This window comes from Scyliorhinus torazame, chromosome 12, assembly GCF_047496885.1.
Source record: "Scyliorhinus torazame isolate Kashiwa2021f chromosome 12, sScyTor2.1, whole genome shotgun sequence".
NCBI lineage: Eukaryota > Metazoa > Chordata > Chondrichthyes > Carcharhiniformes > Scyliorhinidae > Scyliorhinus > Scyliorhinus torazame.
In genome coordinates this window covers 226942429-226968061 of record NC_092718.1, presented here as the reverse complement: position 1 = coordinate 226968061, position 25633 = coordinate 226942429, and the positions used below count along the sequence as shown (strand labels likewise).

Sequence of the window (25633 nt, the reverse complement as noted above, 5' to 3'; positions counted from 1 at the left end):
ACATCTTCTCTACAGTAGCACGACACTCCGTCTGCTTCACCCGATGCTTATGTATTTGTTCTCTCTGGGGACTGCCATTAGCATTCTTTCCCCTTGCTTTCTGTGGCTATTAGCACCCTGTTTCCTTGGGTTTCTGTGGCTATGACTCATCTTTCATTAACACTCCACAGTATAAATATTTCCCATTTTCTGTCTTTAGCTTTCATAGGATTTCATAGAATTTACAGTGCAGAAGGAGGCCATTCGGCCCATCGAGTCTGCACCGGCTCTTGGAAAGAGCACCCTACCCAAGGTCAACACCTCCGCCCTATCCCCATAACCCAGTAACCCCACCCAACACTAAGGGCAATTTTGGACACTAAGGGCAATTTATCATGGCCAATCCACCTAACCCGCACATCTTTGGACTGTGGGAGGAAACCGGAGCACCCAGAGGAAACCCACGCACACACGGGGAGGATGTGCAGACTCCGCACAGACAGTGACCCAAGCTGGAATCGAACCTGGGACCCTGGAGCTGTGAAGCAATTGTGCTATCCACAAGGCTACCGTGCTGCCCTTTGACAAAGGGTCATCTGGACTCGAAACATTAGCTCTTTTCTCTCCCTACAGATGCTGCCAGACCTGCTGAGATTTTCTAGCATTTTCTTTTTGTTTATGTATTTATTGCACATCCTGTTTTTTCATGTATGGAATGATCTGCCTGGTCTGTACACGGAACAATATTTTTCACTGTACCTCGGTACACGTGACAATAAATCTAAATGTTCTGGCTGGTTGACTCAGAGGATCCGAGAACATGACCACTCACCTTTGTTGTGTAGGAATGTGTGAAGTTTTCTCAGTAGGTGGAAGGGGATTATGCGGGGGGAGTGGGTACTGTTGAGACAGGACTGGAGATCAGAGTGGAGATCCTCAGGGATGGAATGACCTTCTTTCAGGACAAGGTCGAGTTGCTGCAGGAAGCAATCTCTGACTGTCAAAGCACTCGCCATAGCTGTACCCACTGGGGCAACGAGGAGACAACCTGGGGGCATCAAGTCAAACACACATTAAACAAACAGCAACTGTTTGAAAAAGGAACATCTCAGTAAATGTTTGAAATGCCGCGTCCTAGAAAAATGTGTTTGCAGTGGATGAGTTAGCGAGCAGTGAGATAAATGGTTAACTGTGAGTTTGGGAGAGTTTGATGGGGAGGAGTGGGTTCAGGATAAACATTGCTAACTGACAGGGAAGGGGGCACAGAGCCCCCTCCAGTGAAACCATTGAGGGAACAGCAACAAGCACAAAACTAAAGAAAGAATATAAAATACAACAGCCATGCTGAAAGGAGCCAGGGTGGAAATATAGGAGATAAGAGCAGGAGGCCATTTGGCCCGTCGAGCCTGCTGGCCCCTTCTGCCATTGGGGCGGGGGGTAAATTACACGTTAGAAACATCTCAGTCTGTAAAGTTTGCGTTTTGTCTGATTGTTAAAATTGGAAATCTCTAATAACTCAAACAGTAACCGCCCGCCTCCGCCTCACTCTCTGCACCGCCGCGGCTCTGACCTTCAGCGACTGCAGGGCGCAGGCTCCAGGCTGCACTAGGCCCGGCTAGGCCCCGTCACCAGGGCAACCCGCCAGCCCGGCGCCGCCATCTTTCCCGGACGCAGCGACCGCGGCGGCGGCGGGAGCGGCGCGCGCGGCCCCGTGACACGTGCGCGCGGCCCCGGTCAGGCGGCGGGATGTGGGCCCCGGGCCTGGCGCGCTCTCTCCGGCTCTGCGCCGCTCTCACTCTCCGGAGCCCGGCCCGCGCCCTCAGCAGGTAACCCGGGGGAGGGGAGCTAGACTGTACCCCCCCCCCCCCCAAACCCCCCCCCCCCGACTCCCCAACCCCCCCCCCCCGACTCCCCAACCCCCCCCCCCCGACTCCCCAACCCCCCCCCCCGACTCCCCAACCCCCCCCCCCGACTCCCCAACCCCCCCCCCCGACTCCCCAACCCCCCCCCCCGACTCCCCAACCCCCCCCCCCGACTCCCCAACCCCCCCCCCCGACTCCCCAACCCCCCCCCCCGACTCCCCAACCCCCCCCCCCGACTCCCCAACCCCCCCCCCCCGACTCCCCAACCCCCCCCCCCCGACTCCCCAACCCCCCCACCCCGACTCCCCAACCCCCCCCCCCGACTCCCCAACCCCCCCCCCCCCCCCCGACTCCCCAACCCCCCCCCCCGACTCCCCAACCCCCCCCCCGACTCCCCAACCCCCCCCCCCGACTCCCCAACCCCCCCCCCCGACTCCCCAACCCCCCCCCCCGACTCCCCAACCCCCCCGACTCCCCAACCCCCCCCCCGACTCCCCAACCCCCCCCCCCGACTCCCCAACCCCCCCCCCCGACTCCCCAACCCCCCCCCCCGACTCCCCAACCCCCCCCCCCCGACTCCCCAACCCCCCCCAAACCCCAACCCACCCCAAATCCCCCCCAAACCCCAACCCCCCCCAAACCCCAACCCCCCCCAAACCCCAACCCCCCCCAAACCCCAACCCCCCCCAAACCCCAACCCCCCCCAAACCCCAACCCCTCCCCCAAACCCCAACCCCTCCCCCAAACCCCAACCCCTCCCCCCCCAAACCCCAACCCCTCCCCACCCCTCAAACCCCAACTCCCCAAACCCCCCCCCGACTAACAACACCCCCGACTCCCCAACCCCCCCCGACTAACAACCCCCCCCCCGACTAACAACCCCCCCCCCGACTAACAACCCCCCCCCCGACTAACAACCCCCCCCCCGACTAACAACCCCCCCCCCGACTAACAACCCCCCCCCGACTAACAACCCCCCCCCGACTAACAACCCCCCCCCCCCCGACTAACAACCCCCCCCCGACTAACAACCCCCCCCCGACTAACAACCCCCCCCCCGACTAACAACCCCCCCCCCCGACTAACAACCCCCCCCCCCGACTAACAACCCCCCCCCCGACTAACAACCCCCCCCCCGACTAACAACCCCCCCCCCGACTAACAACCCCCCCCCCCGACTAACAACCCCCCCCCCGACTAACAACCCCCCCCCCGACTAACAACCCCCCCCCCGACTAACAACCCCCCCCCCCGACTAACAACCCCCCCGACTCCCCAACCCCCCCGACTCCCCAACCCCCCCCGACTCCCCAACCCCCCCCGACTCCCCAACCCCCCCCGACCTCCCAACCCCCCCGACCTCCCAACCCCCCCGACCTCCCAACCCCCCCGACCTCCCAACCCCCCCGACCTCCCAACCCCCCCGACCTCCCAACCCCCCCGACCTCCCAACCCCCCCGACCTCCCAACCCCCCCGACCTCCCAACCCCCCCGACCTCCCAACCCCCCCGACCTCCCAACCCCCCCGACCTCCCAACCCCCCCGACCTCCCAACCCCCCCGACCTCCCAACCCCCCCGACCTCCCAACCCCCCCGACCTCCCAACCCCCCCGACCTCCCAACCCCCCCGACCTCCCAACCCCCCCGACCTCCCAACCCCCCCGACCTCCCAACCCCCCCGACCTCCCAACCCCCCCGACCTCCCAACCCCCCCGACTCCCAACCCCCCCGACTCCCAACCCCCCCGACTCCCAACCCCCCCGACTCCCAACCCCCCCGACTCCCAACCCCCCCGACTCCCAACCCCCCCCGACTCCCAACCCCCCCGACTCCCAACCCCCCCGACTCCCAACCCCCCCGACTCCCAACCCCCCCGACTCCCAACCCCCCCGACTCCCAACCCCCCCGACTCCCAACCCCCCCGACTCCCAACCCCCCCGACTCCCAACCCCCCCGACTCCCAACCCCCCCGACTCCCAACCCCCCCGACTCCCAACCCCCCCGACTCCCAACCCCCCCGACTCCCAACCCCCCCGACTCCCAACCCCCCCGACTCCCCAACCCCCCCGACTCCCCAACCCCCCCGACTCCCCAACCCCCCCGACTCCCCAACCCCCCCGACTCCCCAACCCCCCCGACTCCCCAACCCCCCCGACTCCCCAACCCCCCCGACACCCCAACCCCCCCGACTCCCCAACCCCCCCGACTCCCCAACCCCCCCGACTCCCCAACCCCCCCGACTCCCCAACCCCCCCGACTCCCCAACCCCCCCGACTCCCCAACCCCCCCGACTCTTCCTCCCCACCCCCCCGACTCTTTCCCCCCCCCGACTCTTTCCCCCCCCCGACTCTTTCCCCCCCCCGACTCTTTCCCCCCCCGACTCTTTCCCCCCCCGACTCTTTCCCCCCCCCGACTCTTTCCCCCCCCCGACTCTTTCCCCCCCCGACTCTTCCCCCCCCCCGACTCTTCCCCCCCCGACTCTTCCCCCCCCCGACTCTTCCCCCCCCCCGACTCTTCCCCCCGACTCTCTCCCCCCCCCCGACTCTCTCCCCCCCCCCCCGACTCTCTCTCCCCCCCCCCCGACTCTCTCCCCCCCCCCGACTCTCTCCCCCCCCCCCCCCCGACTCTCTCCCCCCCCCCCCCGACTCTCTCCCCCCCCCCCCCCCCCGACTCTCTCCTCCCCCCCCCGACTCTCTCCCCCCCCCCCCCCCCTGACTCTCTTCCCCCCCCCCCCCCCCCCCCCCCGACTCTCTCCCTCCCCGACTCTTCCCCCACCCCGAATGCTGGGAGTGGGGGCATGCTGCACTGTCAGTGGTGTCATCTTCCAGATGATGCAGAGTTCCTGTTTGTGCCTTTGGGTCGTTGAAAACGTTCCAGCTCTGATGGGTAAACGAGAGCAGAGGTCCACACTAACCCGCAACCAAAACCACTAAAGCTGCTCTGGATCGCATTGCCATCTGTGGGATCTTTGTGTGTAAATTAACTGCCCACGTTACAAAGTAACTTCAATTCAAACGCACATCTTTGCCGTTGAGGGTTTGGATTGTCGCACGGTCATGTCAAACTCTGTAGAAGTTGGAGTCTTCTCTCTGTGTGTACCTAAACCAGCAGAATAGACAAGTGGGCCCTGTGATTAACATCTGAACCAGACGACAAAGCTCGGATCCAAAATTCTCAACAAACTTTGCTTTCTATCCACGAGTAAGATCTTGCTGGCATTAACATCTAAAAACAAATTGACCCTGTATGGCCAGTGTAAACCTGGTCATGTCCCAACTACCCCTTTAAAATGTCAGTAAGAAGTCTTACAACACCAGGTTAAAGTCCAACAGGTTTGTCTCAAGCATTAGCTTTCGGAGCGCTGCTCCTTCCTCAGGTGAAATGTCATAGGCGGCTGTGTGTGACCATTTCCCCGAACAGCTGGGTTATCCCCAAACATCTTAACCTGAAAATCTGTTCAGAAAACTGGTTCTTTACTTTTAATTCCAGGTTCTTTTTAGATGTTGTTCTGTCGATGTGGTTGTCGCTGGCACAGCCTGCATTTATTACCAATCTCAAATTCCCTCCAGGAGGTGGTGGTGAGCTGCCTGCTGCAGTCCCTGTGATATAGGTACACCCACAGTGCTGTTCACACACTACCACAGTGCAGAAGAGGCCCATCGAGTCTGCACCAGCACATGAAAGGCCCTGACCTGCTCACCTCATCCCACTGGCCAGCACCTGGCCCATAGCCTTGAATGTTATGGCGTTGCAAGTGCTCATCCAGGTACTTTTTAAAGGATGTGAGGCAACCCGCCTCTCCCACCCTCCCAGGCCGTGCGTTCCAGACCCTCACCACCCTCTGGGTAAAAAGGGTTTTCCTCAAATCCCCTCTAAACCTCCCACTCCTCACTTTGAACTTGTATCTCCTCGTAACTGACCCTTCAACTCAGGGGAACAGCTGCTCCCTATTTACCCTGTCCATGCCCCTCATAATCTTGTCCACCTCGATCAGGTTGCCCCCTCAATCTTCTCTGCTCCAGAGAAAACATCCCAAGTGGGGAGGGAGTTCCAGGATTTTGACCCAGCGACAGTAAACAACCAAAACACTTTCAAGCCAGGATGATGTGTGACGTGGGTGGTGCTCCTGCAATATAGCTGCTGCCATCCTTCCCTGTTCGAGGTCACAGGAGTGTGGTTTGAAGCCACCTTGATGAGTGGCTGTGGTTCATCCTGTGGATTCTGCAGTACAGTGTCCCAGTGGTGGGCGGCATTGAATGGCAGAGCAGGCTTGATGGGCCGAATGGTCCATTCCTGCTCCTGTTTCTTGTGTTGTGGAGATTGCAGTATCCTGTGTTGTGATGCTATCGAGATAGGCCACTGATTACAGCGTCTTCTCATCTGGCCTGCCTCCATTCTGAAATTTCTGTCTTCCAGGAATCGGCCAGAAGGTAAAGTGTTGGAAGCAGTCGGAGTGTTTGAAGCGCTCAAACAGCAGGGAAAATATGAAACCGGTCAGGTAAGAGATTGAGTTAGGCTACAAAGTGACTGCTGACCCTGCGAGTGGGGAGGGTGGGGGTTATAGACTATTCTTGGGTGGCGGGTGCGGACCCTCGTGGTGTCCCTGGGGAGGGGGGCAGAGACTCACGGTGCCCCGGGGTGGCAGGGGGCAGACCCCCACGGTGCCCTGGGGGGTGGGGGCAGAGACTCACGGTGCCCTGGGGGGTGGGGGCAGATCCTCACGGTGCCCCGGGGGGGACGGGGCCAGCGACTCCCAGTGCCCCGGGGGGTGGGGGCAGATCCTCACGGTGCCCCGGGGGGATGGGGGCAGACCCTCGCGGTGCCCTGGGGGTTGGTGGCGGATACTCGCGGTGCCCAGAGTGAATGCGACAGACCATGGGCGGGCACTCGCCTTACCGATGGGACAGGTGCTGGGAGCTGCTCCTGGATAGGGATTTACTGCTGTGGCTGTTTCAATCTTGTTCAGTCCTCACTGCTCTTGTACTGAGGTGACTCCAACCCAGAACTCACCCTGTGTTCTCGGCTGAAATCGCCTTCCCGCACTCTGTTTTGGGGTCTTGAAATCTCCCTTTCAGGTTTTGTGGCACTGAATGTTGGAGACGAGCTACTTGTGTGTTGGTTGGTTTTGTACTGGTGTTCAGGAGAATGAGAGGGGCTTTTATCAAACAGAAGATTCTGAGTACTTGACGGGGTGGCTGGGAGGAGAAGCCAGAGTAACATTTCACAGTCTTAGGATCGGATGTTCATTCAGACTCGGATGAGAAATGTATTCCCTCTGGGAGTTGTAAATCTTTGGAATTCTCTCTCCCGTGCAGGGTCTGTGGATTCTCAGTCAGTATAATCAAGGCTGATGTGGATAGATATTTGGATACTCTGGGAAATTGAAGCATTTGGCGATCAAGCAGAGAAGTGGAGTTGATGTCTAGGATCACCCATGATCATGTTGAATGATGGACGAGGCTCAAGGGGCTGAATGGCCTCTTCCTCTATCTCTTATACTGTTACACTCAGGCTGGATTGTAGCTCTGGGTGATGGCTGCAATGGCGGAGCTCTGGGTGATGGCTGCAATGATTTTAGTGTTCTCCTATATTACTGGAGCAGTCCCTGACCTTTCCTTGTCCTCTCCTTGTAGCTATTTCTGCATAGCGTGTTTGGTTACCGAGGGATAGTCCTGTTCCCCTGGCATGCCAGGCTGTATGACCGCGATGTGGCATCGTGCAGCTCTGACAGGTAAGGAATGAATATCCTCAACAACTCCTCGCTTTTACTGCTTTTATCTTGCTCAATAGCTTAAAGATCAAAGCTGGTGCATGGCTGATCGGGATTCTGATGTGATTCTCTGTGGTTTTCATTACGTTGTATTTCTCTGTTTCACCGGATTGTATCATTTTATCCACACTCTGGGAATTATAATGCATCATTGTTATGTATAAACATTGAACTTACCCCTGGGTGTTACATTTGTCGGCTTGACTCAGTGTTTTGAAATACAGGACCCGGGTGGCTAGTGAAATTACACTTTCAATAACTTGACCAATAGACAGAGCGTTCTGGGTTCTGGCTCTGACCTGCATTTGGTTGGCTGCTGTGGGGCATAATGGTGACCACATTGACACCCCTGGGCTCAGCTGGTTAAGGTCGAGAGTAGCAGGACCATTGAAACCAGGAATGTTGTAGGTTCGACCATGTTCTGTGGCAGTTAGTGGAGGATGTGCTACAATTGCTTTGAATGATGTCCCTGGTGCTGAGTCACGGCAATGAGGGAGGAGAAACTGGAGTGGCGTGTGGGAGGGTGTGCTCCAGGGTGGGCTGAGAGCCTGGGTATGGGGCAGCACACAGCCCAGCCTGTGTATGTCGCTGCTAGAAACTTTCACAAAAGAGGGAATGAAATGAGGCTAAGTAATTTGTTTCAAAAGTGATGGTAAACGTCTGCCCCAGGAATTTCTCGCAATTGGTTACTGTAACTTGAACAGAAGTTTGGCGAATCCCGGGAGAGATGTAGAAACGGGGCTGGATTCGCCGTTTTTGAGACTTAAATGCGGGGGATCTGTGGTGTTTTACACCCAAAAAAATTGGCACTGATCCCTCACTGATCCTGTGACCGGTGAGGGGCTAGCAGCCACACCGAGTAAAACTCCCGCTCCCAGGATATAAACGGCCAGAGAATGGCAGTGTCCGTGGCGGCGCATGCGCACGGCGATGACCTGCAGCGGTCGCACCGTAAAACATGGCGCCGGCCGTGTGCGGACCTGACCTGCCAGGTAGTGCCCCCCTGGCTACCCCCCACCAGTCCCCAGCCCTCGTCGGGTTCCCGACTGCTGAGACCACACGTCAACCACATGATCGAGAACTCAGCCCATCGGGGATGGAGTATCGGGGGAGGGCCTTCAGGTGATGCGCTAATGTCATTCCAACGGCGCGCGGCGTGATGATGCCATTTCAGAGGGGCCGATGCCTGCATCAGACAGGATTCGTCCAACCGCCGATTATGAAACCGCCGTCGGGGAATGGTGAATCCCGCCCAGGGTTTCTGCTGAAGGAATGCCAGCTGATCCAGAGAATCCAGCAGGAATTCTGAGCACTGGTGTCTGTAATCCTGTTACTGAGATTCATCATTGTTTTCCGGGTACAAGGTCGTTTGCTTTTTTAAATATAAATTTAGAGTACCCAATTAAGTTTTCCCAATTAAGGGACAATTTAGCGTGGCCAATCCACCTACCCTGCACATTTTTGGGTTGTGGGGGCAAAACCCACGCACACGCGGGGAGAATGTGCAAACTCCACACGGACAGTGACCCAGAGCCGGGATCGAACCTGGGATCTCGGCACCATGAGGCAGCAGAGCTGACCACTGTGCTACATGCTGCCCTCAAGGTCCTTTTCCAATTACTTTCACCGGGTTTACCATTGTTTTGGAATATTTTTCCCATATTTACCAGTCTCTGACTCCCTGTTGGATCTGTCTAATAATCCTCTGCCTCGTTTGATCAGAGCTGTGCTGTGGAGGTTTAACCCTGCAACTAATTGCTGTTGAAGTGGAAGCAGGCAGTGTCTTGAGTTTAATATTCTCCAGCCGCCTGCTGCAAATGATGATTAACCTTGTCTCTCTCTCTCAGTAAAACAGAAAGCTCAGGGAATCAAGGTTCCAAAGAGGTGAAAGGCAAAACACACACCTACTACCAGGTGTTGATCGACACCAGGGACTGTCCTCATATAGTAAGTGTGAGCACCTGTACATCAGCAATAGGAGACAGTGGAGGGGATTACTTATACAGGACTGTTCTGCAAGGGGTTTGTGTGTGGGAAGGTAGATTCTGAGAAGGGCAATAGAATCCCCAGAATGATGGGAAATTTCCAGAATAGTCTCAACTGCAGGAAATTCTTCTCATGATCTCTGGGCTCCAAGTGGAAGGCTTCGTGAGGCAGAAAAAAGAATTGAGAGGCTTTTCCTGAACAAGGTACTTCACGTTGATGTATAAATCATTCCATCACTCCTGATGTCTCAGTGCATGGAAAGGCATTGACCAATGGAACTACAAAACAAAGAACAAAGAAAAGTACAATACAGGAACAGGCCCTTCGGCCCTCCAAGCCCGTGCCGACCATGCTGCCCGTCTAAACTAAAATCTTCTACACTTCCTGGGCCCATATCCCTCTATTCCCATCCTATTCATGTATTTGTCAAGATGCCCTTTAAATGTCACTATCGTCCCTGCTTCCACCACCTCCTCCGACAGCGAGTTCCAGGCTCCCACTATCCTCTGTGTAAAAAAAACTTGCCTCGTACATCTCCTCTAAACCTTGCGCCTCTCACCTTAAACCTATGCCCCCTAGTAATTGACCCCTCTATCCTGGGGAAAAGCCTCTGACTATCCACTCTGTCTATGCCCTTCATAATTTTGTAGACCTCTATCAGGTCACTCCTCTCTCAACCTCCATCGTTCCAGTGAGAACAAATCAAGTTTATTCAACCGCTCATAGCTATTGCCCTCCATACAAGGCAACATCCTGGTAAATCTCTTCTGCACCCTCTCTAAAGCCTCCATATCCTTCTGGTAGTGTGGCGACCAGAATTGAACACTAACTCCAAGTGTGGCCTAACTAAGGTTCAATACAGCTGCAACATGACTTGCCAATTCTTATACTCAATGCCCCGGCCAATGAAGGTAAGCATGCCGTATGCCTTCTTGACGACCTTCTCCACCTGTGTTGCCTCTTGTGACCTGTGGACCTGTATACCTAGATCTCTCTGACTGTCAATACTCTTGAGGGCTCTACCATTCACTGTATATTCCCTACCTGCATTTGACCTTCCAAAATGCATTACCTCACATTTGTCCGGATTAAACTCCATCTGCCATCTCTCCGCCCAAGTCTCCAAACGATCTAAATCCTGCTGTATCCTCTGACATCGCTATCCGCAATTCCACCAACCTTTGTCGTCTGCAAACTTACTAATCAGACCAGTTACATTTTTCTCCAAATCATTTATATATACTACGAACAGCAACGGTTCCAGCACTGATCCCTGCGGAACACCACTAGTCACAGCCCTCCAATCAGAAAAGCACCCTTCCATTGCTACTCTCTGCCTTCTATGACCTAGCCAGTTCTGTATCCATCTTGCCAGCTCACCCCTGATCCCGTGTGACTTCACCTTTTGTACCAGTCTGCCATGAGGGACCTTGTCAAAGGCCTTACTGAAGTCCATATAGACAACATCCACTGCCCTACCTGCATCAGTCATCTTTGTGACCTCCTCGAAATGGGAGTAGATCCTGTCTCGAAGAATTCTCTCCAGTAATTTCCCTACCACTGACGTAAGGCTCACCGGCCTGTAGTTCCCTGGATTATCCTTGCTACCCTTCTTAAACAAAGGAACAACATTGGCTGTTCTCTAGTCCTTCGGGACATCACCTGAAGACGGTGAGGATCCAAAGATTTCTGTCAAGGCCTCAGCAATTTCCTCTCTAGCCTCCTTCAGTATTCTGGGGTAGATCCCATCAGGCCCTGGGGACTTATCTACCATAATATTTTTCAAGACGCCCAGCACCTCGTCTTTTTGGATCTCAGTGTGACCCAGGCTATCTACACCCCCTCCTCCAGACTCAACATCCACCAATTCCTTCTCTTTGGTGAATACTGATGCATAGTATTCATTTAGCACCTCGCCCATTTCCTCTGGCTCCACACATAGTTTCCCTCGCCTGTCCTTCAGTGGGTCAACCCTTTCCCTGGCTACCCTCGTGCTTAGGCATAGGGCATAGAGACCAAAGAGATCCCAGGGATGGGTTAATTTGAGTTGGCATGAGGTCTGTTGTTGATCCCGGTTCAGTGTGCCCTGCTCAGTACCGGTGTACAGAGTAGGTAAGGCTTGGATCGGATGGTCCGTGCACGGTGGATTATCCAAACATGTGTCCTCACTTAGTTTAGACAGAAAGACTGACACTGGGGAGCGAGCAAGCAGCATCTGAGGAGCTGTAGACCAGTGCCTGAAGGGAGAGGAAGGGAATCTGGTGGGGTTGGGTGGGAATTAATTCTGCAGGGAGATTTGTGGGTGTTGGGGAAATGTGGGAACTAGGGTGGGGGTTGTATTGTGTACGGGAGGAAATTAGTCCTTGTTCGATACAGTTTGCAACACAATACAGTGGGGAGACCTAATTAACAGAGGGGCAATTATTATTTTTCCTTTGTTGCATTCAGCTAATGTTGAGCCAGACGTAATAATCTGTGATAGTAGCAGTAAACTCAATCCTCGTGAATGAATGTGTATTTTTCTGTTGTAGTCTCAGAGGTCACAGACTGAGGCAGTGACCTTTCTCGCTAATCATGATGACAGCAGAGCCCTTTACGCTATTCCAGGTAAAATGACAATCTTTTCTTTGTGGTGGAAAAGCAGGAGGGCCACACATTTGATAATAGCTCCAATATTCAGAATCACAAAGTTGTTAAGAGTGCAGAAGGCGGCAATTTGCTGGCTTGATGCCTCGATTGAACCTGCCTCCACCACACTCTCAGACAGTACATTCCAGATCCTAACCACTCGCTGTGTGAATCTGTCTCTCTCACTCTCATACAGAACATTCCGGATCCTAACCACTCGCTGTGTGAATCTGCCTCCACCACACTCTCAGACAGTACATTCCAGACCCTAACCACTCGCTGTGTGAATCTGCCTCCACCACACTCTCAGACAGTACATTCCAGATCCTAACCACTCGCTGTGTGAATCTGTCTCCACCACACTCTCAGACAATGCATTCCAGATCCTAACCACTCGTTGTGTGAATCTGCCTCCACCACACTCTCTGACAGTACATTCTAGATCCTAACCACTCGCTGTGTGAATCTGTCCACCACACTCACAGACAGTCCATTCCACACCCCAACCACTCGCTGTGTGAATCTGTCCACCACACTCACAGACAGTACATTCTAGATCCTAGCCACTCGCTGTGAACCTGCCTCCACTACACACTCAGACGGTGCATTCCAGATCCTAACCACTCGCTGTTTGGATCAGTCTCCACCACACTCTCAGACAGTGTATTCCAGATCCTAACCACTCGGTGTGTGAACCTGCCTCCTCCACACTCTCAGTAAGAAGTCTTACAACAAAAGGTTAAAGTCCAACAAGTTGTTTCAAACACTAGCTTTCGGAGCATTGCTCCTTCCTCAGGTGAATGAAGAGGTAGATTCCAGAAATATTTATATAGACAAGGTCAAAGATGCAAGACGATACTTTGAATGCGAGCATTTGTAGGTAATTAAGTCTTTACAAAGCCAGAGATTAACCCCAGGTTAAAGAGGTGTGAATTGTCTCAAGCCAGGACAGTTGGTAGGATTTCGCAGGCCAGATGGTGGGGGGTGAATATAATGCGACATGAATCCAAGGTCCCGTACTCGTGTGTGGAACTTGGCTATAAGTTTCTGCTCTGCAATTCTGCCTTGTCGCGCGTCCTGAAGGCCGCCTTGGAGAACGCTTACCCGAAAATCAGAGGCTGAATGCCCTCGACTGCTGAAGTGTTCCCCGACTGGAAGGGAACATTCCTGCCTGGTGATTGTTGCGCGATGTCCGTTCATTCGTTGTCGCAGCGTCTGCATGGTCTCGCCAATTTACCACGCTTCGGGACATCCTTTCCTGCAGCGTATGAGGTAGACAATGTTGGCCGAGTCGCACGAGTATGTACCGCGTACCTGGTGGGTGGTGTTCTCACGTGTAATGGCGGTACCCATTTCGATGATCTGGCACGCCTTGCAGAGATTGCCATGGCAGGGTTGTGTGGTGTCGTGGTCACTGTTCTGAAGACTGGGTAGTTTGCTGCAAACAATGGTTCGTTTGAGGTTGCGCGGTTGTTTGAAGGCAAGTAGTGGGGGTGTGGGGATGACCTTGGGCAAGTTGTTAGTCTTCATCGATGACGTGTTGAAGGCTGTGAAGAAGATGTCGTAGTTTCTCCGCTCCGGGGAAGTACTGGACGACGAAGGTTACTATGTCGGTTGTGTCCCATGCTTATCTTCTGAGGAGATCGGTGCGTTTTTTTGCTGTGGCGCGTTGGAACTGTCGATCGATGAGTCGAGCGCCATATCCCGTTCGAACGAGGGCATCTTTCAACGTCTGTTACACTCCTCCTCGTCTGAGCAGATCCTGTGTATACGGAGGGCATGTCCATAGGTGATGGCTTCTTTAATATGTTTAGGGTGGAAGCTGGAGACGTGGAGCATCGTGAGGTTATCCGTGCGCTTGCGGTAAAGCGAAGTGCTGAGGTAACCGTCCTTGATGGAGATGTGTGTCCAAGAATGCAACCGATTCTGGAGAGTAGTCCATGGTGAGTCTGATGGTGGGATGGAACTTATTGATCTCATCGTTAAGTCGTTTCAGTGATTCTTCATCGTGAGTCCAAAGGAAAAAAATGTCGTCAATGTATCTGAGGTATAACGTCGGTTGAAGGTCCTGTGTGGTGAGGAGGTCTTGTTTAAACTTGTGCACGAAGATGTTGGCATATTGAGATGCGAATTTGGTCCCCATGGCTGTTCCGTGCGTCTGGATGAAGAACTTGTTGTCGAAGGTGAAGACGTTGTGTTCCAGAATGAAGCGGGTGAGTTGCAGAATGAAGCGGATGAATTGCAAAGCGAAGTTTGGTACATTGGCGAGACCATGCAGACGCTGTGACAACGAATGAATGGACATCGTGCTACAATCGCCAGGCAAGAATGTTCCCTTCCAGTCGGGGAACACTTCAGCAGTCAAGGACATTCAGCTTCTGATCTTCGGGTAAGTATTCTCCAAGGCGGCCTTCATGACGCGTGACAACGTACACAATCGCAGAGCAGAGACTTATAACCAAGTTCCGCACACATGAGTACGGCTTCAACCGGGACCTTGGGTTCATGTCGCATTACATTCACCCCCCACCATCTGGCCTGGGCTTGCAAAATCCTACCAACTGTCCTGGCTTGAGACAATTCACACCTCTTTAACCTGGGGTACCCCTCTCTCTGGCTCTGTAAAGACTTATTACTTGCATTCAAAGTATCGTCTTGCATCTTTGACCTTGTCTATATAAATGTTTCTGGAACCCACCTCTTCATTCACCTGAGGAAGGAGCTGTGCTCCGAAAGCTAGTGATTTGAAACAAACCTGTTGGACTTTAACCTGGTGTTGTAAGACTTCTTACTGTGTTCACCCCAGTCCAACGCCGGCATCTCCACATCATGGCTACCACCACACTCTCAAGACAGTGCATTCCACATCCTAACCACTCGCTGGGTGAAAACAATTTTTCTCACATCACATTTGCTTCTTTTGCAACTCACTTTAAATCTGTGTCCTCTCATTCCCAAATGCGAACAGTTTCTCCCTATTTACTCTGTCCAGCCCCCTCATGACTTTGAACATCTCTATCAAAACCCCTCTTAGCCTTCTTCTTTCCACAGAGAATGGTCCCAACATCTCCAATCTATTACTAAAGCCCAGAATACTATCTGCTTTATTAACTGCTCGCTCCATGTGTCCTGCCACCTTCAATGATCAATGCAACTGTCCATCCAGGTCCCTCTGCTCCTGCATCCCCCGAAGAATTTTATCCCTTACTTTATGTTGTCTCTCCGTGTTCTAAAATGCATCACCTCAGGGTAGGCAGTGGAGTAGTGGTATTGTCACTAGACGAGTAATCAAGAGGTCCAGGGCAATGCTTTCGGGGCGCAGGTTCAAATCCCAACACAGCAGATGGTGAAATTTGAATTTAATAAAAACAAGAATCTGTAATTAAAAGTCGAAAGATGACCACTAATACATTGTCGAATGTCGTACAAGCCCATCTGGCAATATGTCCTTCAGAGCCAGTCCTAGTGTCCCAGGAACCTAAAGCCCTCTTTCCTGCAACATCTTTCCAACCACAAATTCATCTGCCATATCCATCTTTTTTCTTCTTTTAAATTTAGAGTACCCAATTTTTTTTTCCCAATTAAGGGGCAATTTAGCGTGGCCAATCCACCTACCCTGCACATCTTTGGGTTGTGGGGGCGAGACCCACACAGACACGGGGAGAATGTGCAAACTCCACACGGACAGTGACCCAGAGCCGGGATCGAACCTTGGACCTCAGCGCCGTGAAGCAGCAGTGCAAACCACTGTGCCACCGTGCTGCCCCTTTATCCTCCTATTTCTGCATGTGGTACTGGGAGTAATCCAGAGATGGCTACTTTTGAGGTCCTTCTTGCTAATTTTCTACCTAGCCCCCTAAATTCTGATTGAAGGACCCCACCCCCTACCTTACTGAAGTCATTGGCACCATTGTGGACCTCTATCTCTGGCTGTTCACCATCTCAGAAGAATGTCCTGCAGCTGCTTTTTCACATTCTTAATGCTGGCACCATGGAGGCAACATACCATCTCTTGGAGCCATATCTACGGCAACAGAAACACCTGCCCATTCCCCTAACTAATAAATCCCTGATCACTATTACCCTTTCCTCCTTCTTCCTCCCCTCCTGTGCAGCCAAGCTGCTTGTGCTGCCTCACAGCTGCAGGGGTGGTACCACGCCAGCTTGGCCGCTCTGATTGCTCTCTGCTGAGGAACCAGAACCCTCGACAGCTTCCAAAACAGAAAACCAAATTCTGAGCCGGATCCCAGGGGTCTCTTGCACTACCTGCCTCGTTTTCTTGGACTGTCTGGTGGTCACCCATTCCCTCTCTGCCGCCAGGCCCATAACCTGCAGTGTGACAATCTCTCTGAATGTGCTATCCACGTAACTCTGAGCCTCACAGATGCACCATAGCTGCCACTCGAGCTCTGAAACCTGCAGCTCGCGTTTCTGTAGCTGGCAGCACTTACTGCACATGTGGTCGTCTACAGGTAGCATCCATGATTTAACACATATTACAGGACATGCATTCCACTCGACTGAACTGCCCTGCTGTGTCTTAACTTTACTTCTCTTGCGTTAACTGTTCTGTTCTATATTGTTGCCATTGACGTTAGCTGAAATCAACTGGGTTGCTTTGCCCCCCCCCCCCGACTAGTGAGCGGGAGATGGGCCTGGCGTCCCATTCCTGCTTCCCCTCCAGGCCACTGCTGAACAGCATCAGGCTAAACTGTGATTTACCTGCCAGGTTGAATAAACTGCGGACCCACACCACGTTGGGTCCTATTTGAGGAATGGTCACAGAAGAGACATTGAAGATCACCAGCACCCTTGGAAGTGTAAACCAGTATAGAATCAGTACATACATAAACTTGCATTCATTCAAATCCCTGCTGCTTGTGTGCTAGCTCACACCAGGACCCATCACCCCGTGCTTTGCTCACCTACATTGGTTCCTGGTCCTGCAATGCCTGAATTTTGCTGTATTGACGGTGTTATATAAATATAAATAAAGTTGTTAATAGGGAGGGTTGGAAACTGCAGGGGTGCTGGGATTCTGATTTGCAAATATGCTTTTGTATAGTTGGGAGGAATTTGCACTCAGTGAAACCATTGCTCACTTGATTTATCACTTTAGCCAAAGCAGGTGAGACTCTGGGTCTGTTTGTAAACTGTGAACATTTGTCTTGTGTTAGGGTTAGACTACGTGAGCCATGAAGACATCCTGCCTTACAGCTCCTCAGATAGAATCCCCATTCAGCACGAGTTATTTGAACGATTTCTCTCCTATGACCCTGCAAAAGGTATGTCTGAAATCCAGTTTCACACAACATTAGTCTGCTTTGCATCTTCTAGCTTTTGATGCTGTGAGTTTCATTGTACCATTGTCCAAAGAGGCTGCAATTGTTCCATTTGCAGCATTTCACATCGCTGTGTAATTTGGGACGAGGATTGAAGACGAGGAAAGATACCTGTGTATAAATAAACAGATCCAAAATGGGAAGGGCAGAAGTGATTTCCTATTTGCTGTGGTATTTCAGCCAGGTTCAGTTTGGGGTGCTGTCTCCTGCCCACCCAGAGTTAAAAGGTTGTGGGTTCAAGCCCCACTCTGGAACTGGAGCAAATATTGTTATCAAACAATCCAGCGCAGAACTGGAGCCCACTGCACTGTCAAAGGAGCAGGACTGGGGAGGCGCCGCATTGTCAAATGAGCAGGACTGGGGCAGTGCCGCACTGTCGGGGGCAGGACTGGGGCAGTGACGCACTGTCGTGGGGGCAGTGACGCACTGTCGTGGGGGCAGTGACGCACTGTCGTGGGGGCAGTGACGCACTGTCGTGGGGGCAGTGACGCACTGTCATGGGGGCAGCACTGGGGCAGTGACGCACTGTCGTGGGGGCAGCACTGGGGCAGTGACGCACTGTCGTGGGGGCAGCACTGGGGCAGTGACGCACTGTCGTGGGGGCAGCACTGGGGCAGTGACGCACTGTCGTGGGGGCAGCACTGGGGCAGTGACGCACTGTCGTGGGGGCAGTGACGCACTGTCGTGGGGGCAGGACTGGGCCACCGCAATGTCAGACGGCAGTGGGACCTTGTCAAAAGCTTTGCTGAAATCCATATAAACTACATCAACTGCACTATCCCCACATACACTCCTGATCACCACCTCAAAAAATTCAATCAAATTTGTTAGGCATAAGGAAGTCAAAAGGATATAAAGGCAAAAACTAGAGCAAACCATACTGTAAAAGCTAGAGGTAAGGTAAAGGATTGGGAGAACTTCAGCAAAAGGCTACTAAAACTAAAATCAAAAGAGCTAAGATGAACTACAAAAGGAAACTAGCAGAAAACATAAATGCTGATACCAAAAGCTTCTATAAGTATATAAAGAGGAATGGAATAGCTAAAGTAAACTTTGGCCCTTTAGAGGACGATATTGGTGAGGAAATAATGGGGAACACAGAGATGGGAAAGGAACTGAACCAATATTTGAAATGAAATGAGTGAAATGAAAATCGCTTATTGTCACAAGTAGGCTTAAAATGAAGTTACTGTGAAAAGCCCCTAGTCGCCACATTCCGGCGCCTGTTCGGGGAGGCTGGTACGGGAATTGAACCGTGCTGCTGGCCTGCCTCGGTCTGCTTTCAAAGCCAGCGATTTAGCCCTGTGCTAAACCAGCCCCTAGATCTTGCCTCTATCTACACGGAAGAGGATGATAATTTTCCAAAAACTGCAGTTAAAGCCGAGGAACTTGTGTAATAACCATCACTGGGGAGACGGTATTGAATAAACTGATGGGATTAAAGGCAGATAAATCTCTGGGACCTGCTGGCCTGCACCCTCGGGTATTAAGGGCGGCAGCAGAGATAGTGGATGCATTGGTGATATTTCAAAATTCCCTGGATGCTGGAAAGGTCCCGGTGGATTGAAAACACTCTAATGTGACACCCGTATTCAAAAAGGAAGAGAGGCAAAATGTAGGAAACTATAGACCGGTTAGCTTGGCCTCTGTGGTGGGAAAGTTGCTGGAATCAATCATTGAGGAGGAGATGACTGAACATTTGGAAAGATAAAACTCGATCCACCATTGTCAGCATGGTTTTATGAACGGTAAGTCATGCTTGACAAACTTGCTCGAGTTCCTTGAGGCTGTAACCAGCAAGGTGGATAATGGGGAACCTGTGGATGCGGTATATCTAGACTTCCAGAAGGTGTTTGACAAGGTGCCACACAAAAGACTGACCCAGAAGGTGAGATCGCAGAGGATTGGGGATAGAGTACTAGATTGGATTGAGGATTAGCTGACTGACAGAAAGCAGAGGGTCGGGATAAATGAGTCCTTCTCTGATTGGTGAACTGTAACTAGTGGGGTGCCGCAGGGGTCAGTCCTCGGACCTCAACTCCCACAGCAGCCTGGCACAGAATTCATCCAGACCTGGAGATTTGTCCATGTTTAAGCCTGCCAACACCTTCTCACTCCGTGTGACAATTTGCTCAAGAACTTCACAGTCTCTCTCCCTGAGTTCCAAACCTACATCCTCATTCTCTTGGGTGAAGACAGATGTGAAGTATTTGTTCAACACCCTCCCAACGTCCTGTGGTTGCAGCACAGCTTTCCTCTTGGTCCCTAATCCCTCTGATTTACAAATGGTGAGAAAGCTGACTATTCAGTTTGTTTTCAGCGTCTGATTCATTTGTCCTGGTGATGTGGATCTGGATTTAAAATGTTGCACCATTTAACCCCCCCCCCCAAGCTTTGCCATTTGTAGCCAGAGACACGTTGCGTGCCTGGCAGGAGAAGAACCATCCCTGGTTAGAGCTGTCTGATGTACATCGAGAAACGACAGAGAACATCCGGGTCACAGTTATCCCCTTCTACATGGGCATGCGGGTAAGGAGCTGCTCTGCTTGCAGGGCACACCACAGATTACTCATGTCGGTGTTAACAACATTTGATGAAACCTCTTATAAACTGAATGTTTTCCCACTTTGCGTTTGTCAGTTTAGCACAATGTTTATGAATGGGTTTTGTGTGAACTTGTTTCAAGGTGCAATTACATACCAGGGTTTTAGTGTAATTGTCCTGCATGATTTCAATATCTGTAGCTCATTATGTGCGATGGGCATAGTCCAACCTATCCAATGATAGAGGTGCTCACTGAACTGTTCACATCAGGGGCATGTGCTTGTTTCTCACTCTCACTGACCCTCTTGTATGGTGGTGACCACTGGAACTGTCTTGGGGGTCAGACACCGATACAGCACAGAAGGAGGCTACTCGATTCATAGCCAGCTCACGTTGACATCTCTGTGCTGATTCACATTTCATAAAATATGTGGCACAGAAACAGACCTTATGGTGCATCCAGCCCATGCCAGCCCATACTCCACTCAATCCTCCTTCCAACATTTCTGATTAAAATTGCCATCCTATCCCTTGATTTCTTTATGCTTCATGATTTGTCCATGTTCCCCTCAAATGTTTCATAGATAGAATTTTACAGTGCAGAAGGAGGCCATTCGGCCCATCGAGTCTGCACCGGCTCTTAGAAAGAGCACCCTACCCAAGGTCAACACCTCCACCCTATCCCCATAACCCAGTAACCCCACCCAACACTAAGGGCAATTTTGGACACTAAGGACAATTTATCATGGCCAATCCACCTAACCTGCACATCTTTGGACTGTGGGAGGAAACCGGAGCACCCGGAGGAAACCCACGCACACACGGGGAGAATGTGCAGACTCCGCACAGACAGTGACCCAAGCCGGAATCGAACCTGGGACCCTGGAGCTGTGAAGCAATTGTGCTATCCACAATGCTACCATGCTGCCCGAAATGTGTCTATACTGTTCACTTCAACCACTCCCTGTGGGAGCGAGTTCCACATTCTCCCCACTCTGGATAAAGATATTTCTTCTGAATTCCCGATTGGATTTCTTGGTGACTATCTTATATTGACGGCCTCTAGTTCTGCTCTTCCCCAGAAAAGGAAGCATTCTCTCAGTATCCACTCCATCAAAACGTTTCAAAATTTTAAAAACCTCCATGAGATCACCCGTCAGCCTTTTATAATGAGACCCCCAGCTTGTCACTCCTTTTCTGACCTGTATACCCACAATTTTCTGGTATCATCCTTGTAAATCTTCTCTGCACCCTCTCCAGTGCCTCTATATCTTTTCTATAACGTGGTGACCAGAACTGTACACAGTAAGACCATAAGACAAAGCATCAGGAGGAGGCTGTTCGGCCCCTCGAGCCTGCTCCGTCATTCGACAGGGTCATGGCTTATCAGACATTCCTCATGTCCACTCTCCTGCCCTTTCCCTGTAACCCTGGATTCCCTTACTTCTGAAGAATCTATCTCAGCCTTAAATATACACAAGGACTCTGCCCCCACAGCTCCCTGTGGCAGGAGTTCCAAAGACTTCTAATAAAGTCCAATACATGTTCAGCATAACTTCCTTAATGTTCAATTATATCCCTGTAGAAATGAAACCTAGCATTTGTTTGGCTTTTTTAGTGGACTTGCTCATCTGTGGCACAGCCTTTAGTGATTGCTATACTTGGAAATCTCTTTGTTCCTCCACTTCATTTTAATTATTGCTCACAGAAATGCAGCTCTACGCTGATGGATCTCTGTGTCTATTCAGAACCCTGGATATCCGTTATCCCTTCTCAGTTCCCAAATAACAGAGGTCAAGTCTGTGCTTTTTGGCAAAGTCCACTGGAACTTTATTAGTCAGCTGTAGTGCCCACTGGTAACTTTATTTTCAGTACAACATATTAGAGAGTTCCGACTAGCCCTTTTAGCAAGCTAGTCAGATTGATTGTCTTTAGCGAATACAGTAGCTGATTTTAAAATACAATTACAGATCGTGGTAATTTCTTCAAAGCATAATACACAGTATAAAATGACGGAGTGATTTAAACAAAAGAAAGATGGCGATTTAGCAAAAGCAGCCAGGAAATAGGTTTCAGAAAGAGATAGATTGATTCCGGAATGAATTTTTCCATCCTGGCAATTGATTCTTAAGGAGATTATTATTTTAAGGTCTCGCCTTCTTTACACCTGATTGGCTTTAACTAATTTATAATTCACTCAATTCAGCCAAAGTGTCTGTCCATCAATTTAGGAGATATATGTATTTAAATATATTGGTGCCAATTTCTTATTCCATCGCCTGCCAATTTTCCAACTTATCCATACCTGCATCTAGACATTATTGGAGAAACACAGTTTTTGCTAAGAAATTATCAGCCCTAGACTGGCTGTTACTATAGAGACGGAACTACCAGTTCTTTACTGTATAACAATGGGGCCTTTTAGCTCGTTGGCGTCACTGTTCTTACAATCTTAAGCAAGTCTCAAGCAACTTGCAAAATGTTCCCAGCTATTCGGCTTCCCTTACTCTCGTGGTTAATATGATTATAGTTAATTATTCTTAATGAGTTCTCATTTAAACTCTTATATCTGACTAGAATAGTTCATTTCTATCAACGTTAAAATGAAGGGAGAGAAAGTAAAAAGCGTATCTTATTTCAGTCATCCTGTCTTCCCTTTCTCAGCAACATGGTGCTTTCCATATTCCGAGGGTTGAAGCAGCTGAGATTGACGTTAACTGGATGAGTTGTGAGATTGAATATATACTTGACAGACATGTGAATCAGCACAAGTGGGCAGACATTTAATTAAAACAGAGAGAGAAGGACTGACCGTTTTCATGGTCAGTGTTATGGACAGGTGAAAAACAATCATGTGCAGAGCCACGAACCAGTCTGAATCCTATTTGCAGATCATTCTAAACACGCACAATGCTCAATTATATTAAGCATTTAGAACTGAATTTCAGATAGAGCCATATAAATCTGCCTCCGAGCCAACGTGTAATTTTACCTCAATCATTTAATGAGAGTGGGTGACTCCCTCTCTTTGTCAATAGACAGATAAACTGATTAACTACTATATTTATGATCTTGCCAATCCTGCCCTTCAATGGAGAAGTTGCCTCCCGCGCTTTAACAATTTGGTAGGTTAATCACGTCCCACCTTAAACCCCCTTCACTCATCAGCGCCTGGCTTTATTCCATTTCTAGGCAGAAATGCTGAGCACAAATTAGGGAAGGATTTTAAGATTTGAAGCGCACTCTGTCCTGACATACAGTGGTTCCCACACAGTCACTTCCCCCACGTTGCATTCACTCTATCATGATCTTCCTGATAAATGTATGTCCATCAGCTCCCATATAGAGTGCACTGAAATTACTCATTTAAAATAATTAAAGGAAGAACATTTTTTAAAAATTTAGTGTACCCAATTATTTTTTTCCAATTAAGGGGCAATTTAGCGTGGCCAATCCACCTAGCCTGCACATCTTTGGGTTGTGGGGGCGAAACCCACGCAGACACGGGGAGAATGTGCAAGCTCCACACGGACAGTGACCCAGAGTCGGGATCGAATCTGGGACCTTGGCGCTGTGAGGCAGCCGAGCTAACCACTGTGCCACCGTGCTGCCCATTTAAAGGAGAAATATTGATAAACATGAATCTGGTGCAATAAGGGTAATTTCTAATTGTCAAATAATAATCTTTGTTCGTATCACAAGTAGGGTTACATTAACACTGCAATTAAGTTACTGTGAAAAGCCCCTAGTCGCCACACTCCAGCACCTGTTCGGGTACACAGAGGGAGAATTCAGAATGTCTAAATTACCTAACATCATGTCTTTCGGGACTTGTGTGAAGAATCCGGAGTACCCGGAGGAAACCCACGCAGACACGGGGAGAACTTGCAGACTCCACATAGACAGGGACTCAAGCGGGAATCGAACCTGGGACCCTGGCGCTGTGAAGCAACAGTGCTAACCACTGTGCTACCGTGCCCAAATCTGTCCTCATTGTAATCCCTTGATTAAGGAGAGCACTGAATTGTCATTTTATGCAGGATTTTCCCTCCAAGCTTCTAAATGCTGCCGTTGGGAAACTTAGCGGCCGATGGTTGCAGCCAGAAGCAATTTGATCCCGCTTCCGCCACCTCCTGACATGGCGTGAGTTGCGACCCACACTTTGAAAAATGTGGTCTACTCCACCTAGAATCGCACCTTTCAAGTAATAAGTGACCTCCCTATTGTTCCAAATCGCACAAATTCACATCATCTGTGAATTTCATTTGTCAATATATGCCCACTTTGCAAGTTTTTTAATGTCCTCCTGTAATTTGAGATTACCTCCCCAGTATTGATAATCCCCAACTCCTTGCTCCGAATTTGGTGTCTCCCACCAATTTAGAAATTGTGTTTGTGAACATCAGTGGTTTCCAGCACTGATCCTTGTGGAATACCATTTCCTACCTTCTGCCACTCTGAATAACATTCCCTGCTTTCTGAAACCAGCTAGAAGTTCAGTCTGTCACCCGTCCCCTGTCTTCACATTCTCTGATCTTGTTCATTAAGGGCAGCACAGTGGTTAGCACTGCTGTCTCACAGCACCATGGACCCGGGTTCACTTCCAGCCTTGGGTGTCAAAGAACAAAGAAAAGTACAGCACAGGAACAGGCCCTTCGGCCCTCCAAGCCCGTGCCGACCACGCTGCCCGACTAAACTAAAATCTTCTGCACTTCCGGGGTCCGTATCCCTCTATTCCTATCCTATTCATGTATGTGTCAAGATGCCCCTTAAACGTCACTATCGTCCCTGCTTCCACCACCTCCTCCGGCAGTGAGTTCCAGGCACCCACTACCCTCTGCGTAAAAAAACTTCCCTCATGCATCTTCTCTAAACCTTGCCCCTAGCACCTTAAACCTATGCCCCCGAGTAATTGACCCCTCTACCCTGGGAAAAAGCATCTGGCTATTCACTCTGTCTATGCCCCTCATAATTTTGTAGACCTCTATCAGGTCGCCCTCAACCTCCGTTGTTTCAGTGAGAACAAATCGAGTTTATTCACCCTCTCCTCATAGCTAATGCCCTCCGTACCAGGCAACATCTTGGTAAATCTCTTCGGCACCCTCTCTAAAGCCTCCACATCCTTCTGGTAGTGTGGCGACCAGAATTGAACATTATACTCCAAGTGTGGCCTAACTAAGGTTCTATACAGCTGCAACATGACTTGCCAATTCTTATACTCAATGCCCCGGCCAATGAAGGCAAGCATGCCGTATGCTTTCATGACTACGTTCCCCACCTGTGTTGCCCCTTTCAGTGACCTGTGGACCTGTACACCTAGATCTCTCTGACTTTCAATACTCTTGAGGGTTCTACTGTGTCTGTGTGTGCGGAGTCTGTACTTTCTCCCCGTGTCTGTGTGGGTTTCCTCTGGGTGCTCCGGTTGCCTCCCACAGTCCAAAGATATGCTTGTTGCGTGGATTGGCCGTGATAAATGTTTTTTTTAAAAATACGTTTATTAAGAATTTTTCAACAAAATTTTC

General features: G+C 51.0%; 2 protein-coding genes across 10 annotated transcripts in view; one reads left to right on the top strand and one right to left on the bottom strand.

Moving 5' to 3' along the window:
• The window catches only part of vma12 (vacuolar ATPase assembly factor VMA12), a 31709-nt gene extending 29999 nt beyond the window's left edge, over positions 1 to 1710 (bottom strand). Inside the window, exons 1-2 of one of the 2 annotated variants that reach the window (XM_072470027.1) lie at positions 1550 to 1710; positions 812 to 1027 (exon numbers count right to left, since the gene is read on the bottom strand). In XM_072470027.1, the coding sequence (XP_072326128.1) occupies positions 812 to 995 (184 nt within the window). In that variant the 5' untranslated portion in view covers positions 996 to 1027; positions 1550 to 1710. The remainder of the gene's footprint in view (positions 1 to 811; positions 1028 to 1549) is intronic. The other variant, XM_072470026.1, reaches the window with a different exon arrangement.
• poldip2 (polymerase (DNA-directed), delta interacting protein 2) overlaps positions 1659 to 25633 on the top strand; it is a 76828-nt gene continuing 52853 nt past the window's right edge. For all 8 annotated transcript variants that reach the window (XM_072470024.1, XM_072470020.1, XM_072470019.1 and 5 more), the window contains exons 1-7: positions 1659 to 1805; positions 6258 to 6339; positions 7475 to 7572; positions 9459 to 9558; positions 12129 to 12204; positions 17403 to 17510; positions 19960 to 20096. In XM_072470024.1, the coding sequence (XP_072326125.1) occupies positions 1726 to 1805; positions 6258 to 6339; positions 7475 to 7572; positions 9459 to 9558; positions 12129 to 12204; positions 17403 to 17510; positions 19960 to 20096 (681 nt within the window). In that variant the 5' untranslated portion in view covers positions 1659 to 1725. The remainder of the gene's footprint in view (positions 1806 to 6257; positions 6340 to 7474; positions 7573 to 9458; positions 9559 to 12128; positions 12205 to 17402; positions 17511 to 19959; positions 20097 to 25633) is intronic.